Source organism: Pectinophora gossypiella, chromosome 5, assembly GCF_024362695.1.
Source record: "Pectinophora gossypiella chromosome 5, ilPecGoss1.1, whole genome shotgun sequence".
NCBI lineage: Eukaryota > Metazoa > Arthropoda > Insecta > Lepidoptera > Gelechiidae > Pectinophora > Pectinophora gossypiella.
This window is the reverse complement of record NC_065408.1, coordinates 1,704,371-1,720,830: the sequence shown is the minus strand read 5'-3', so window position 1 is coordinate 1,720,830 and position 16,460 is coordinate 1,704,371. Positions and strand designations below refer to the sequence as shown.

Genomic DNA, 16,460 nt, shown 5'->3' with positions numbered 1-16,460 from the left:
TGCTAATTCTAGTACAAGTTTATTTAAAGTTATACTTCCCATTTTCTTATCCGTCGAAAAGACAGTGGACGGGTAATCGACAGACATAAAATGTATGGCACACACGTCAATTTTAGGCAAACATTTAAAATACCCTTTCATAAATTGTATATTGCCCAATGACCCGACAGAATTAAGTTGACAGCACACGTTAAATGGATTGCATATGAGCGAGATGCCTAATTTATTCGCCCCGGTTATTCATTCGTTTTAAAATTAACATTTGTCAATCATCCGTCCCTTTTCTTTTCGGCGGATAAGAAAATGACGGGTATAACTTAAAATAAAATTAGGATGTGTCTGCAGGAATTGGGGCAAATAATCACTTAAACAAAAAATATGCGATTACAGACATTTAATGATTTCTTTGAATATATTCTAAATACATCTTTTGTTTATAATAGTATAAAAATAACTATATGATAATACTTCAATTATTTGCGTAAGTACTAAGCCTCTTTAATACATAGCTAGGTTACTAGCATTTCTTAGCTGCTGTACATGTAAAAATGCAATTAAAAATATATGCAGTGTCTGAAATTATAAGGAATATTGAGGAAAAAACGGAATAGAAAACACAAGCTATTTAAATATTTTAATAAAGTAGTGCTTAAAATGCATAAAATTTGATTTAATAGATCACATACAATTTTACGCTCTTTAAAAATTTACCTATCTAGATTATAACGTAAAAATATATCAAGTAGATAGGTAGCAACGTTTTCAGTATTGCCGTTTTTTAGGTATCTTGAGTAGATTATTGTAGTAAATTATAATCAGATTTCAACATTTTTACATTTATAACAACTTATTTAGTAAATTTAAGAAATCTAATAAGTTATTATAGAAGGTAATAATGAATAATATGTATATATTACACTATACATATATTTTATATCTATTATAAATAACTTACACACTCCATTTGCTTCGATCCTGACACACTTCTCTTGCTTCCTCCACATTCATCAATCGATTCATACACGCACGCCAGTTCAGAGTAGATCGTACTGAACCTCTAAGGACATCTCCAATTTGGTCAATGTACGTTCTTCTAGGTCTTCCCCTGCCAGCCCTACCACCAACCTTTGCTTTATATACTGCTTCCGTAATCATATTACGAAATAATAACTTACTTACCTAATATTAAATAAACTTATCTATGCGGGTACTAATCCAATTTCTTACATAATTAGGATTATAAAATTTAAATTAAGTATTAAATACTTAAATTGATAATTATTAATTACTTAAATTAGTCTTTGGTAATATACAAATGCTTTATATTTTAGTCAACAAGGGAACTAGCGTTCTAAATATTGACTCAAACTCGATGTCGGTAACAATCTTTATCACTTTTTCAACTTTCCTTTTTAAAACATAGATTATTAAACAATTCAGCACTTAGACTGCTAGGTACTTAAATTAAATATAAGTTCTTAAATTACTAAGAATAAGTTTCACTATTGACTGGTTACTGGAGCTGATTTCAATACACACCATTTAAATTTATTTTAAATTATACCTACCTGCCATTTTCTTATCCGCCGAAAAGGAAAAAGCCAGATAATCAACAGGCATCACATTTATGGAGGTCAATTTTATGTAGAAATTGAAAAAAAACCGTTAAAAATGTTATATTAGCCAATAATCCGACAGAAGTTAAGAGCATACGTCAAATGGATTGCATATCATCGAGATACCTATTTCATTCGCTAGGGCTATTCATTCATTCATTTTAAAATTAAGTCGTCAATCATTCATCACTTTCCTTTTCGGCGGATAAGAAAATGACAGGTATAACTTAAAATAAAATTAGGAAGTGTCTGCAGGAATCGGGGTCATTATCTACTGGCACTACCTTTTCGCCGCCTTATTGTACCGAACTCATTTGGCAGCTAATAGCACTGTTTTAACATGTAAATAGCTTATCAGACATTCTACATGTAAGTACAGAGGTACCTTAATCGACAAAGCAAGAGAGCGGCATAACAAGTCAAAGTAATAAAATAATTTATGCCTAAGCAAGGAAGACTTTACTTAAAATTATTTCCAATAACATCTTTAAAATGCAAGATACAAGCTCCTGAAAATTCCTAACCGTTTAACTTTTTACATAAAATAAGCGAATTTCGGTGGCGTATTTTTTATTGCATGTCTTTCCAAAATATTGGCTACAAGACGGCCCAATAGACCATTCGATTTAAATAACAAAAAGGTATGCGAAAATTACTGTCGCTTATAAAAATGTGGGCCACTAAAATTAAGTACCTACTTACTTACAGAGGCACTACAGTTATTTTTTATTTTGTGCTTCTGTAAGTAACTTCGGTGGCTGATTTTTCGGTGGTGTGAAAGAAAGTGTAACAAGAATTGAGAAAGGGGTACTCTTATGATTCGGACATGTAGAGAGAATGAGTGAAAGAAGATGTTTATGATACGGGTGTAAGGGTTGGAAGAGTTCAGTACCAGGATGTTTAAAAGAAAGGCCAAATCCAGGAGTACTCTAAGACGGTGAGCACGCTTGAAGTCTATGATGACAGTGGGAGAAGCAAAACTGGTCGATTAGGATCATAGTAAGTGGAATTCCGTGGTCTCTGCCTACCCCATCGGGAAATAGACACGATGTTATGTGTATGTGTATATTTTTAAAGGCAAAGCGACAGACAGTACTACAATGCGCATTAGATTTTATTATTACCTACCTTTTCGTTGATCAAATGGAATGATAATATTATGTTTTTTTGTAGATAACACTTGAGAGAGCATAAAAAAATGCGCCACCGAAATTACATGAAAATATTTAACCGATAACAAACTCTATATAAATACTCTTATATCATATTATATACATATAGTCGCACAATAAATCACTCTTTCAACATTTCGGTTCTCATTTTTAATCATACAATGCATTCACATAAGTCCGTGTCCGTGGCTTGCGGCAAGCGCACGGCATTGGTTGACGCTAGAGCATCACGTCACGGACGGGCTCTGTGATTGGTTGTTGTCAGTCCCTGGAAGATATTAACACTAGCAGTTGCGTGCGGCGTGGGTCGGGCTTCACACGAGACATACTACTGCTCTGCGTCCTGTTTAGTATCTGGAAAAATAAATACTTATATAGAAACAATAAAATGTTCGTAGTCATTTAAACTGTCAAAATATATAAACAAAAAACAAACTATCATCAACAGAAGAAGAAGACTTAATCTCGTCTTCTTCTGTAGTGTGGTTAGTACATACTTCTTAAGCTCAGTGGAAATTCTCCCACCATTCCTTACCAAATTGGCTACGGTTTCAGATCACAAAGAAGGACAAGCAATAGTTAATAATTGAAAATAAATGGTACTAGATGGAAAATCAAGGAAACAAAACTATGAAATATAAAATAAATCTAATTAAATAGATTATGGTGCCAACCTGTGGGTGGAATATGGGTGACTTGAAATTTTACCGATGGAGTGGACTGCAAAAGTAAAACAAGTGTAAAAAAGCATTATGATGATGACGTGACTTATTGTAGATTTTCCGGAGGTGGCACAAACTACTTTACTGTAAATGAATGAATAACCCGGCATTAAAAAAGTAATTTGCTGTTATGCAAACCGTTTGACGTGTAGTCTCAACATAATTCTGTCGGGTTATTGGCCAATGTAAAATTTTTAGATGGTTGTTTTAGATTTGTGCTTAAAATTGACGTGTGTTCCATAAATTTTATGCTTGTCGATTACCCATCCCTTTCCTTTTCGGTGGATAAGAAAATGACAGATATAACTTAAAATAAAATTAGATGGTGTTTACAGGAATTAGCACCAGTGTCCTAAAGTTGGTACATTATATTGCTCATGACTCAGGTACATATATCGAACGTAATTGTAAAGTCAGAGGGATACTATTGGGATATAGTCGTAAGCTCATGTTGTGTTAATATTACCGTGGCAACTGAATGCGAGCGTTTCGCATGCGTGGAGCTGAGCAGATCCGAGTTGGCGGTGGAGTCTGAGCGGGAGCGCAGCGTGCCGCGCCCGTGGCGCTTGCGCCGACGACCCCACCACAGCCACCGGTACGGAGGCACACGCCTGGAAACAAAAGAGAATATATTAAATAAGATACAATATTTCTTCCCAAACATAACACGAATCAAAAGAATATACAAACATACATAAACCCACGCCTATTTCCCACCTGAGTAAGCAGAGGCTATAGAATTTCATTTGCCTCGATCCTTACACACTTCTCTTGCGTCCTCCACATTCATCAATCATTTCACACTCGCAAGCCAGTTCAGAGTAGATAATTCTGAATCTTTTCTAAGGACATCTCCAATTTAAAAGAATACGCCTATTGCCCACCGGAGTAAGCAGAGATTATGAAATTCCATTTGCTTCGATCTTGACACACTTCTCATGCTTCCTCAACATCCATCAAGCGTTTCACACACACAAGCCGGTTCAGAGTAGATAGTTCTGAATCTTTTCTAAGACATCTCCAATTTAAAAGAACATATTCTTCTTCTATCTTGTGGGTTGTGAGGTGTATTACCAACCCCATCAACCTTAGTGTCAGGGTTATATTTTGAGCCGCCGAAGTCCCCTGACATGCTCATGTAACGACTACGTATAACAATCAGGTGATCAGCCTGCAATAACCAAAGCAGGGCTCACAAAGTGATTTTCGTGATATGTCCCCACGGGATTCAAACCCGGGACCTGCAGATTGTGAGTCTAACGGTCTAACCACTAGACTACGAAGGCTTTAGCTCGTTGATATTGTTAATGACAACTTGCCTCAAACTCGTGTAGATGTGAGGAGAGAACATGCAGCATATCAATGGGTTTGCTGCAGAGTTCAGAGGTGCCAAGCTCTGGATAAGGGTTGCTATAGCAACGTTGGTCTGCGTCGGTGGAATATGGTCATACACCTGCAGCAGGTCGAAGACTATGTACGGTGACCAGCAGAGGATGAATACTGAAAAGTTAAAAGATCAAAATGTTAACATAACATACTCGTACCATCACCGGGTGTAGTAACCAAACAAGAAAGTCGAATTCAGTGGTTTAGAGCCCAAGACGGGGTTCGAAAATGTGAAACTACTATCACGGATTTACTAGAAAATGTTTTTACAGGGTAAATGAAAATTTTAGATTTTTAAATTATTTTCTGTTCTATACTTTTGCGACGAAAAATTCCATTTGATATTAACTCAGAATCATGTTCTGAATCATCCCCCTCAGTATTCGTTACGATGTTACTAACACCCTATATTATATACAATTTAGATCTCAATTTCTGAATAACTGTGGATTAGAGCCACTGAGGTCATGTGATTCTAAGGCTTGATTCTCAAACGGGGAGTGCTGTGTCGAACCCCAGTACTGGATTTGCACCAATGAGTTATTTTTTTAAAGCTGTTTTTACTAACACCGTATGCTGGTTACTTAGTTCATCTTGTGATGGTTGTGCCTCTGACTACCCCAATTCGGATATAGTCGTCAAGATATGCTCTTTTGAAGATAAATAATAAGATGAAATAAACAAAATCTATAAATATTCAGATCCTTGGCCCCAATTTTGGATATTGTGTATTGTAATTTTATTTTTCTACAAAAAAAGCAACAAAAACGCAATAAGCAATTCAATAAGATTTCGTCAGTTTTAGATCTTAATCTACTCCATGCTGATATGCGATTAAAGAGGTTCTTATTAAAGCTCTCAGCGTTACCCATTTGTCCGGCCAAGAAGTTAAATATTATTTGAGCATAAATCGTCGACCCAACTGTGCCAATTATGCTTACCAAAAACAATGACGAAAGTCATCTTGACGCTCTTTATCTTCGCCCTGGGGATGAGACCGCGGGAGCTTGCCCTCCTGGAGTCAGGGTCACATTCTATTTGACCTGGAAAACGACAAGTTATACAGGCTGTTAGTGACATCGTAACAAATACTAAGAGGGATGATTAAGTCCAGTGGAATTTTCAGTCGCAAAATTCATGTTTTTTTTTTAATATTTTCAATTCTATACTTTTGCGATGGAAAATTCCACTTGATATTAACTCAGAATAATGAGCTGAATCATCCCTTACCTCGTCCAAGTAGATACAGGTAGCCATACAAGTAGGTATGGGTGTTAGTGACACCGTGACGAATACTGAGGGGGATGATTCAGACCATGATTCTGAGTTAATATCAAGTGGAATTTTTCATCGCAAAAGTATAGAACAGAAAATTGTAGCCCACGATTCTGAGTGCGGGCAGCAGAGGCCGGTCATTATGGTGAGTCTTGGGGAGAACTATATTCAAATTCAAATTCAAAAATATCTTTATTCAGTAGGTAACATAGTTACACTTTGAATCGTCAATTTTTACATAACGAACGTCTCATCCGCCTAAAACTACTGCAGCTTCTCACAACCTGTATAGCCGGGGAAAAGAAGCTGCAAGAAAAACCTCGGCACAGGGCCCTAGACGTTCTTTAAAAAAAATAAAATCCAGCAGTAGACGATTTCCAACTGATTAGGATGATGATGAGAGCCCTCACCGATCCCATTGTCTGGTCAAATAGTTAATGCCACATGCGGCAAATCTACAACAAGTCACAAAAAAGCCAAAGTGGTGTTTAGACGGGTGATAACTTCGGTTCAGGGCATTGAATGAGAAGACCGCAAGAAAATCGAGACTGGCCGATATCGATAATTAGGCGCCGAATGAGAAGAATCTGAGCTGTCACAAGCTGATTGATTACAGTAATCGGAGCGCTAGGATCGTTTATCATACATCCTTGTACCTTTCTCTACTTACCTATACGTCCAATTTAGAAGTAGGTAATGCAAAACGCCGCAGTCTAGTGGTAAGAGCATTGGGCTCACCATCTGGAGGTCCGGGCTCGATTCCCGATGGGAACATTGTCGAGACTGCCCTTTGTTTGGTAAAGACATCACAGGCTTGAATCACCTGATTTTCCGAAAAAGGAAGATGGTTCCTTGCTTCGGAAGGCACGCTAAGCCGTTAGTCTCGGGCCCAAACACCTCCACCAACCCGCAGTAGAGCAGCGTGGTGGAGTATGCTCCATACCCCTTCCAGTTGATTGAGGGGAGGCCTGTGCCCGGCAGTGGGACGTGTATAGACTGTTTATGTTATGTTATAGGTACTACCTATCTTCTTTCCCTCTTCCTTCTTTAATTCAACAGTCAAAATACCAAAACAAAAGCAACTTCTGAGAAACATTTAAGTACCTACCTCATAATTAAGAGGAGAATCGTTTTGTTTAGAGGGGAATATGTAAATAGAGCGCTGACAATGAACACAGCCACTTAGCCTCGAAACATGAAACACTCGAAACAAGAAACAGACTGCTTGGCACCTTGGGTGAATGGTTTCTTGACTTAATTTACATAATTTTTGATATTTGAGCGGGAGAAATGTATTTTATGGCTTTGATGCTGGTTGAGACAGCGTGAATTTAGAATTTTACTTTGCAAAAGTAAAGTACTTCGACGTCTAGTTACATAACATTTATGTATTACGTCATACCGTTGTTAAACAAACTGTAATACCATCGTCATGCTATCGCGTGGTCCAGTGGTGGAGCGTTGGGCTCATGATCCGGAGGTCCCGGGTACGAATCCCAGTGAAGACACATCACATAAATCACTTTGTGATCCCTAGTTTGCTTAGGACATTACAGACTGATCACCTGATTGTCTGAAAATAATCCGTGCTCTGGAAGGCACATTAAGCCGTTGGTCCCGGTAACTACTTACTGATGTAAGTAATCGTTACATGAGCCATGTCAAGAGCCTTTGGCGACTCAATAGTAACCCTGAGACCAAGGTTGATGAGGTTGGTAATCCACCTCAGAAGCCAAACGATAGAAGAAGATCCTCATGCTTATTACTATGCAAAATAATAACAAACAAATCCAAATTTCGTTAATTTTAATTGGACCCACACCATTTCTCTATGACCCCTTGCCCTAAATCTGTCTATATTAATTATCTTATCTTATCTTATTTAGCCTATGTCCTCTAACATGATGGACTAATGTTATGGGCGATAGGCTGATCCCTTATCACCATAAGGTTCATCATATCCATCTTAGGACTTCGTATCAACAGTGGCTGCAAGTTGTCTTTGATTACTTGTGGCTCTGCCCACCCCATTTGGGATTACGGGCGTGAGTTTATGTATGTATGTATGTATGTTATTATGAAATAACATTATACACGCATGTACGTTAAAGTGCAATTTTCTGATTATTTTTGAGAGATTACCCATTTGATATTTCCCAGCGTGTAAGGTTGGCTGAATTTATTTTAACCATAAACACACTCCGGACACTTCATATCAAAAACCGCGTTGACGTCATCGTACACGCGCATCTGTCATCACCCATACCTACTGGGTATAACGTAGAACTCTTGCCCAGGGATAAGGGTGAAGACCTCAATGGTTGCAGAGGCGGAGATGGAAGCCATCGGTACGGCAATGCATGACGAAAGAGGCAAGTCATAGGGACTGTAACCTGGAACTTGACAGAGGGCAGCAGTAACTGTCAGTACTATTCAGAGGCGGAGAACAGGAGTCCTAGTACGGCTTTCAAATAGACTACTCCCACTCGCGTCAGACAGAGTACTGCAGGGCGAAAGGCAAGAAGGAAACCATTGCCCTATTTTTCCCTAAAAAGTAGCATGGAGAATGCTACACTGCTCAGAGAGTGGCTCTTGAATTAACAATGAACATCAAAACGACGAATAATAAATCTTGGCGAAACCTCTCACCATTCCTCATAGTCTTCGTCCGGCGGGAGTTGACGGGCGGACTCATGACCACAGCCTTGCTCTTCGTCCAGATGGTGAGCACGATGACGGCGTAGCACGCGGCAATGGTCAGAGCTGGCAGCACGAAGATCATGACGGACACCAGCGTCATCCAGATCTGCCATCGACGCGGCGTGCCCAGGTCTATCCAGCATTGAAGCTGACCTGGTAAGGAGAAAACGGACTTAGTAGGCACAGGTAGGTACAGTAGTCGTTACATAAGTCATGTCAGGGGCATTTGGTGGCTCTATAATAACCCTGAGACGAGGGTTGATGAGGTTGGTAATCTACATCATAACCCACACGATAGAAGAAAGAAATTAGGTATACCTCAGAGCAGAGCCACAAGTACCTAAGTAGAAGACTACGTTATAATCTTCAATCTTGACTTACAATTCAAAGGAAAATTTGCCGTATTATTATTAATATACTGGATAATTATTTGTAGGATTATACACTGTTTGTCAAAAGGTTCGCCCTAGTATACTATAGCGATGAGCGCTGAATGAGGGAAATCGTCGCCCAGTTCGCGAGGTGATTAGCCGTCTCCGTGATATGTAGAGGGAAAACAAAAACAAAATTGGATTACGAAAGCAGTATGGTTAAGCCACAGCCATTTTAAAAGCTGCCACAGAAACGCTGTTTGAATCATCTGATAAAGATGTAAAGGCCTGAGATGATGATGGTTAAGCACGGTTGGGCTGGTAGAAAAACACCAAGAAGGACGTACATTGACCAAATTGGAGATGTCCTTAGAAAACGTTAAGTATGAAACGATTGATGAATGTGGAGGAAGCAAGAGGAGTGTGTCAGGATCGAAGCAAATGGAATTCCATAGTTTCTGCTGAACCCGGTGGGAAATAGGCGTGTATATGTAAAATTGGATTACAAAAGTTCCACAATCATCTTTACGGAAGTATTTACATTTATTGTGTTTCCATGTTTATTAAAGCTTATTGTTTTGATCCGACTTCGACTTCCGGGACCCTTATCCTTCACCCAATTCCCAAGTTATTGTTTTAACATAAGCTTACGACTATGTATATCCTTGCGCTAATCGGAAGTACGTCTATCTCTAGCGGTTCAAAGAGGTGGAATGTCGACCAAGTATGGATGGAATCCCTCCACACGCCGTGTCGTCACGATGAAGTTTTTGATGGCAGTGAAAAAGGCGAAAGTGGTGTCTCAAGACCATAATAGGTGGAATTATGGTTATGCAAAAATGACGATTCAAAGTGTAACTTTGTTATTATACTGAATAAAAATATTTTTGAAATTTGAATTCCTTGATTTCTGCCTACCGCAACGATAAATGGGCATTATCTAGTACGTAAGTAAGTACGTGAATAATGAAATGTTATCACTGACCTTGAACCTCCTTCACCTCATAGAGAATGAGCAGAGGAATGGAGAATATGATGCTGATCAGCCAAGCAGAGACAATCAGACCCCGAGCGCGGTTCCCTGAAACATTCAAATACATAACATAAAAAAAGAAGTTAAGAAAATATACTATAAATATAATATATTGTTTTAAGTTTACGCGGTTTTTATCATAATTATAACACATAATATCGGGTTCTTACCGCGTTTGAAGCAGGGATATGAGACTCCCGAACCCGTTATTGTCTTTTAATTAAGAAAATATAACCTAATAAAGAATAATCGCGCTCTTAAAAGTATGAAAAAAGAAAAAAGACCGATAAAGGTTGCCTGGAAGAGATTTCTACTTAGCAATAAGGCCGCCTATTGTACTAATTCTATTTCTCTTTTGTTTTGTATTTTGTTTTTTCCTGTTTGTGCAATAAAGTATTTGTTATGTTATGTTATGTTATGATAATCTTCCGAATAGTGATGTTTTGGAAACCGCCATGGTCATCAAATCAAATCATTTATTCATAATATTCATTATACGTCATACAGAATGCATTAGACAATAGTCTTAAAAAAATATATTGATATTCAATAAAAATAAATAAATTAATAAGTACTGAAATCAATAGGTATTAAATTAGTAATAATATGTATATTTATCTTCTTCTATCTTCTATCGTGTGGATGGTGGGTTGGTGAAGGTGTTTGAGACCAACGGCTTAACATGTTTTTCACAAAATCATCTTACAAAGTGATTTCGACAATGTCCCCATTGGGGATCGACCCCGAACCTCTAGCTTATTCAACGCTCTAACCATTAGACCGCGGAAACATTAAAATAAGGAAAAATAAATACCCACAACACTAATGGAGGATTCTTAGAGCATAAAGCTTTTAAAGCAATTTACATGAATAATTTGCTTTTTACTTTGAATAAAAAGGAGATAAGTATACTTATAATAAAATGATTCTAGATAGCGGCGAGACGTCTGGGTTGAAAAGGGTACTCAGGATGTTGTATGCTGCTTACCATGACTTCCCGTCACATGATGAGTCATGGGTCGTTACATGAGGTCCCGGGTTGGATTCCCGGTGGGGACATATCACAAAAATGACTTGTCGTCCCTAGTTTGGTTAGGACATTACTGGCTGATCACCAGATTGTCCGCAAAGTAAGATTATCCGTGCTTCGGAAGGCACGTTAAGCCGTTGGTCCCGGTTACTACTTACTGATGTAAGTAAGTAGTCGTTGCATGAACCATGTCAGGGGCCTTTGGCGGCTCAATAGTAACCGACACCAGGGTTGATGAGGTTGGTACTCCACCTCACAACCCACACGATAGAAGAAGACCATAATTTCCAAAATAAGTACTTATAGATGTCGCCTTATACTGAAAACCTAACTTAAACGCGTACACCTTTGCCTAACCCTTCGGAGGTACAAACGTGATACTTCGTTGATAAAATATCATCATCATTAATTTAAGAGCCACGCTCTTGTCGGTGTAGCATTCTTCATTCTTGTCTATCAAAGGCCAATTATTTCACTTCCTTATAAGACACGACATTCACCTTCTACTTAATCTGTTCCATTTATATAAGCACTGTGTGTGTGAATATTAGTAGGTATTGGCCCCGATTCCTGTAGACACCTCCTAATTTTACTTTAACTTATACATGACATTTTGATATCCGCCGAAAAGGAAAGGGACGGATGATTGACAGCTCTTAATTTTAGGAAGAATGAGTAAATGAATGAATATCCCGGGCGAATCAAAAAGGTATCTCGCTGGTATGCAAACCGTTTGACGTGTGGTGTCAACATAATTCTGTCGGATTATTGGCCAATGTAAAATTTTTATACATTTGTTTTAGATTTGTGCTTAAAATTGACATGTTCCATAAATTTTATGCTTTTTGATTACCCCTCCCTTTTCTTTTCGGCGGATAAAAAAATGACAGATATAACTTAAAATAAAATTAGATAGTGTTTACAGGAATTAGCACCGTTATTAATTTAAGATTTGAAGACGAACATTTTTCCTAAGAAATATCCTAATGTAATTAAAGTGCTATGAATGAATTCAGTGAAAATAAATAAATTAAAGATTCAACCATTCATCACGCGCCATTTCAACTGTTGAAGGCTGTTGAAAACGATATTCAAATTAATTGAAAAAGAAACCAGCCTAAATTGACCTAATTGAGTTACGAAAAGTTAGTACTGATTTGGCGGGGAATAAAAAAAAAGGAATTGTACTTTTGTACATAATATTCTTGTAACGACCTCCGTGATCCAGTGGTTTAGCGCTAGCTCAAGATCCGGAGGTCCCAGGTTCGATTCCCGGTGGGGACATATCACAAAAATTACTTTGTGATCCCTACTTTGGTTAGGACATTACTGGCACAAAGGTCTTCTACTGCAAACCCAATATGTAGAGTAAATTACGTACCTCTCATTACCACTTAATTCTGAACCAATGTTTTCTTGACTAATCTAGACTCGCGGCAAACGAGAAGCTTCAATATCTATTCCAGGACCAATTTTTATGCAGTACGCAGCTCCATTTTAAAAGCCATAAAATGGCAACACTCAGTTTAAAATATCGTTCAATTTGGATTCCTTTCATTATTCATTACTTCTTGATTTGAGTGCTGTTGAATTTATAGGAAATAAGATGGTTTTTGAACTGGGAAATTGAAAAGTAAAGACTGAGATCAATTTGCGGAATCGTTAGTTTTATTGTCCTGGTTAAAGGGCAATTTGTCGCAAGATTGACAAGATTGACGTAAGAAGTAGGATAGACAAATAAATTAATTTGGAATTGTAGTAGCGCTGTCAAGTTTAGAAGGCTGATCGCGCGTGACAACACTTCAGTGTGCATGAACACTTGTATATATCCCCGTATGTTTGAAATAAACGCGCGATCGCCCGCGTTTTCGTGAGCTCTTAGACCAAACGCAGTCTCTTAACTTCTTCATGCGTAAGTAGTTAAAACTATAAGAAAAAGGTACCAATTCGGACAAACACCAACTTAATTTTAATTTAATTTCACACGACTGAAAGTAGCTCCATCTCTTTCTTGCACTTACTGTAAGTAAAGGACGGCATTAGTTTAAGAAGTCATCACCATCCTTAATTCAAAAGCCATGTTGTTGGTGGAGCAGTCTCCATTCTTGTCTATCAAAGGCCGATTCTTTGACTCCCTTATAAGACAGGACGTGTGCCTTCTTTATAATTTGTTTCAAGTAACCTCTCCTTGGTGTTCCCCTTCCTCTCTTTCTTTCTAGCTCCCTTCTACGATGTTTTTAATCAATTCAAATATTGAGTGTTTAAGATCAGTCAGACTAAAGTTAGGTTAAGTTTGTGTGCATCCGAATAGGTACCATTATAAATGAAGTAATACATACAACTGCCAGAGAAGTTCATGGGGTTAGTGATGGCGTCACACCGGTCGATGCTCAGAGCGACTAGCACGTAGGTTGAAGCGTACATCACCACTGCCTGCAACGAAGAGAAAAAAATATACGTTTATTTAAATTTAAAAAATAAACAAATAAATAAATAAATATTTGCTACAAAATGGTAATATAAAAAATATATAACGCATAATTTGGACCAAAGTCAAATAACTCGGCAATCAGCATACGGCGCCTAACGTACGTTTTTAGAATAAGATTCCTATTTAAACTCACACCTATTTCCTATCGTAAGCAGAGACTATAGAATTCCATATGTTTCGATCCTGACACACTTCTCTTGCAACAATCGTTTTATACACGCACGCTGGTTCAGAGTAGATCGTACTAAATAAACCTTTTCTAAGGACATCTCCAATTTGGTCAATGTAAGTCCTTCTATGTCTTCCTCTGCCAGCCCTACCATCAACTTTCGCTTTATATACCGCTTTCGCAATTCTATTATCCTTCATCCGCTCTACATGTCCAAACCAACCTAACATTCCCTTCTCAATCTTAGTCATTATATCGTCTTTTACACAACATTTCATACCATTAAATAAAAAAATTAAAACATATTTTATTTGCATTACCAAAATATAGATAGATAGATAAAATACTACACACATACATTTATATACATTTGGAACTAGTATTATTATACATAGTGTCTTTTTTCATTCTTTTATTTGTATAATCTCTGCTATGAAGTAGCGCAGTCTCCTGGCACAGGCATTGTTATGCTTAAAAAGATACTCTAGCTACTAGTTCTAAATGTATATAAAAAGTATGTGTGTATATAATAATTATTTTTAGCGGGAGTAGTAGTGTGAGAGTATTATACTTACGTCTGACTTTGCATCCCATTGACATTCAATATTTACCTTTGAACAGTTTTACTCAGTAATGAAACAAAAACTTTCTAAAACAGTTTATTATAATGTAATAATGTATTTAGAAGATATGAATGCATGGGATTGACTGTCTATCGCTAAACCCGCACGATGGTTTAAATTCGAAATAAAGATGAAATAGTAAGTTTTTATTTCTAAGCCCGATGTTTGGATGTAGGTACCTTTAGTTGTCAAGTCAAACGAGTTGGAAACACAAGTAAAGGGTACAATACAAAGTCAAATTAAACCGCAAAGCTCACGTCAGTACTGTGTGCCGCCTCAGCGCAAGCAAGCTAACTTTGTCGATGGATCAAAGAGGAAAAGGGAAGCAGTGTGAACTGGATAAATGCTTAGGATTCTCTTACCAAATCCACGGCATTTTTTTTTTATTCCAAAAAAGGTACAATTTTTCTTAAAAAAATAATTTCGCCAAACTTATACCAGTTTGTTGGCGGGTGCTCTTATAACTAAATGAGTATGCACCTTTTGTTGCTTAAAAGAAATTGCTAAATACTTAACAACTTTAAACTTAAGATTTTCTTTGATTGTAAGTAATGACTACACCAGTGTGGAAGAAGCAAGAGAAGTGTGTCAGGATCGAAGCAAATGGAATTCTACAGTCTCTGCTTACCCCGGTGGGAAATAGGCGTGAGTTTATGTATGTATGTATGTACTACACCAGTACATGACTTACGTAGGTACGTAAATGAGTTATCTTCAATGGATAGGCAGAGTTGAGCCTTCGTTTGACTTATGGCATAAAATAAGGAAATACTAAGGCCCTGCGCAGACGACAGACTATCCGTGACGCACTTTTTAGTCTGTGAAAATATAACCTATGCAATTATATGCAGTAACGCACACGACGCGCAAAAAGTCCGGCGCGTTACTGCATATAATTGCATAGGTTATATTTTCACAGACTAAAAAGTGCGTCACGGATAGTCTGTCGTCTGCGCAGGGCCTAAGTATAGAACGGCAACTCTCCGCTCCCCACCAGCGGCTGAGCTAGGTTTACCTCGTCCCCCTCGGACTTACTTTAGTCTTCAATCGTATGGGCGACAGACGTCACACACACAGATGCGCGTATACGATAACGTCAATGTGTAGTGTCTGTGTAAAACGAGGTGTTTCGTATGAAGTGTTCGGGGTGTGATTATGGGATAAATTGTGGAAAAAATAATGTTAACGCAGTAAAAATCCGGTATTGTGTGTGTTAATTATGATAATAACCGTACCTCAAACAATATACATTATAACAAAATCGATAGACCATAAAATATATCATCTGCATGTTTGAAAAATATTTTTTTCGGATTTGGAATGAATCATGGTATTGGCTGAATAATAGTAGGGGAGCCCAAGCGGGGATTTCGTATGTGACTCGAGCTCAGCAGTTTAGTATTAGAAGAGAATCTTTGTGCTATGTTAAGTACTTTTACCAAGTATGGTCCCTCAATATAGTGACGCAGGGCTAGGGCAGTCGAGTGTAATACCATAGAAGATGCTTATCATGTAATAATGGAGTGCGTTCGGAATGAGGCTGAGAGATACAATTTTTTTATGTTAGTCAATTACAACTGCGAGGTTGGTATACAGGGTGTTAGTGACATCGTAACGAAAACTTTGAGGGGTGATTGAGGCCATGATTCTGAGTTGATATCAAGTGAAATTTTCCGTCGCAAAAGTATGGAACTGAAAATAATTTAAAAAAACACAACAATTTTCATGACTGTTCAGACTGAAAATTCCAGTTGATATCAACTCAGAATCATGGTCTGAACCATTCCCCTCAGTATTCGTTACGGCGTCACTAACACCCATACCTACTTGTATGAAGTTGTATGGCTACCGTAGGTACTTGTGCGGGGTGTA

At 37.8% G+C, this 16,460-nt stretch overlaps 1 protein-coding gene across 1 annotated transcript in view; it reads right to left on the bottom strand.

The window, feature by feature from the left end:
- Positions 1-393: 393 nt before the first annotated feature.
- The window catches only part of LOC126366674 (cardioacceleratory peptide receptor), a 219,904-nt gene continuing 203,837 nt past the window's right edge, over positions 394-16,460 (bottom strand). The window contains exons 6-12 of the mRNA XM_050009878.1: positions 13,645-13,738; positions 10,228-10,323; positions 8,821-9,024; positions 5,838-5,939; positions 4,830-5,010; positions 3,977-4,121; positions 394-3,142 (exon numbers count right to left, since the gene is read on the bottom strand). Of these exons, the coding sequence (XP_049865835.1) occupies positions 3,050-3,142; positions 3,977-4,121; positions 4,830-5,010; positions 5,838-5,939; positions 8,821-9,024; positions 10,228-10,323; positions 13,645-13,738 (915 nt within the window). The 3' untranslated portion in view covers positions 394-3,049. The remainder of the gene's footprint in view (positions 3,143-3,976; positions 4,122-4,829; positions 5,011-5,837; positions 5,940-8,820; positions 9,025-10,227; positions 10,324-13,644; positions 13,739-16,460) is intronic.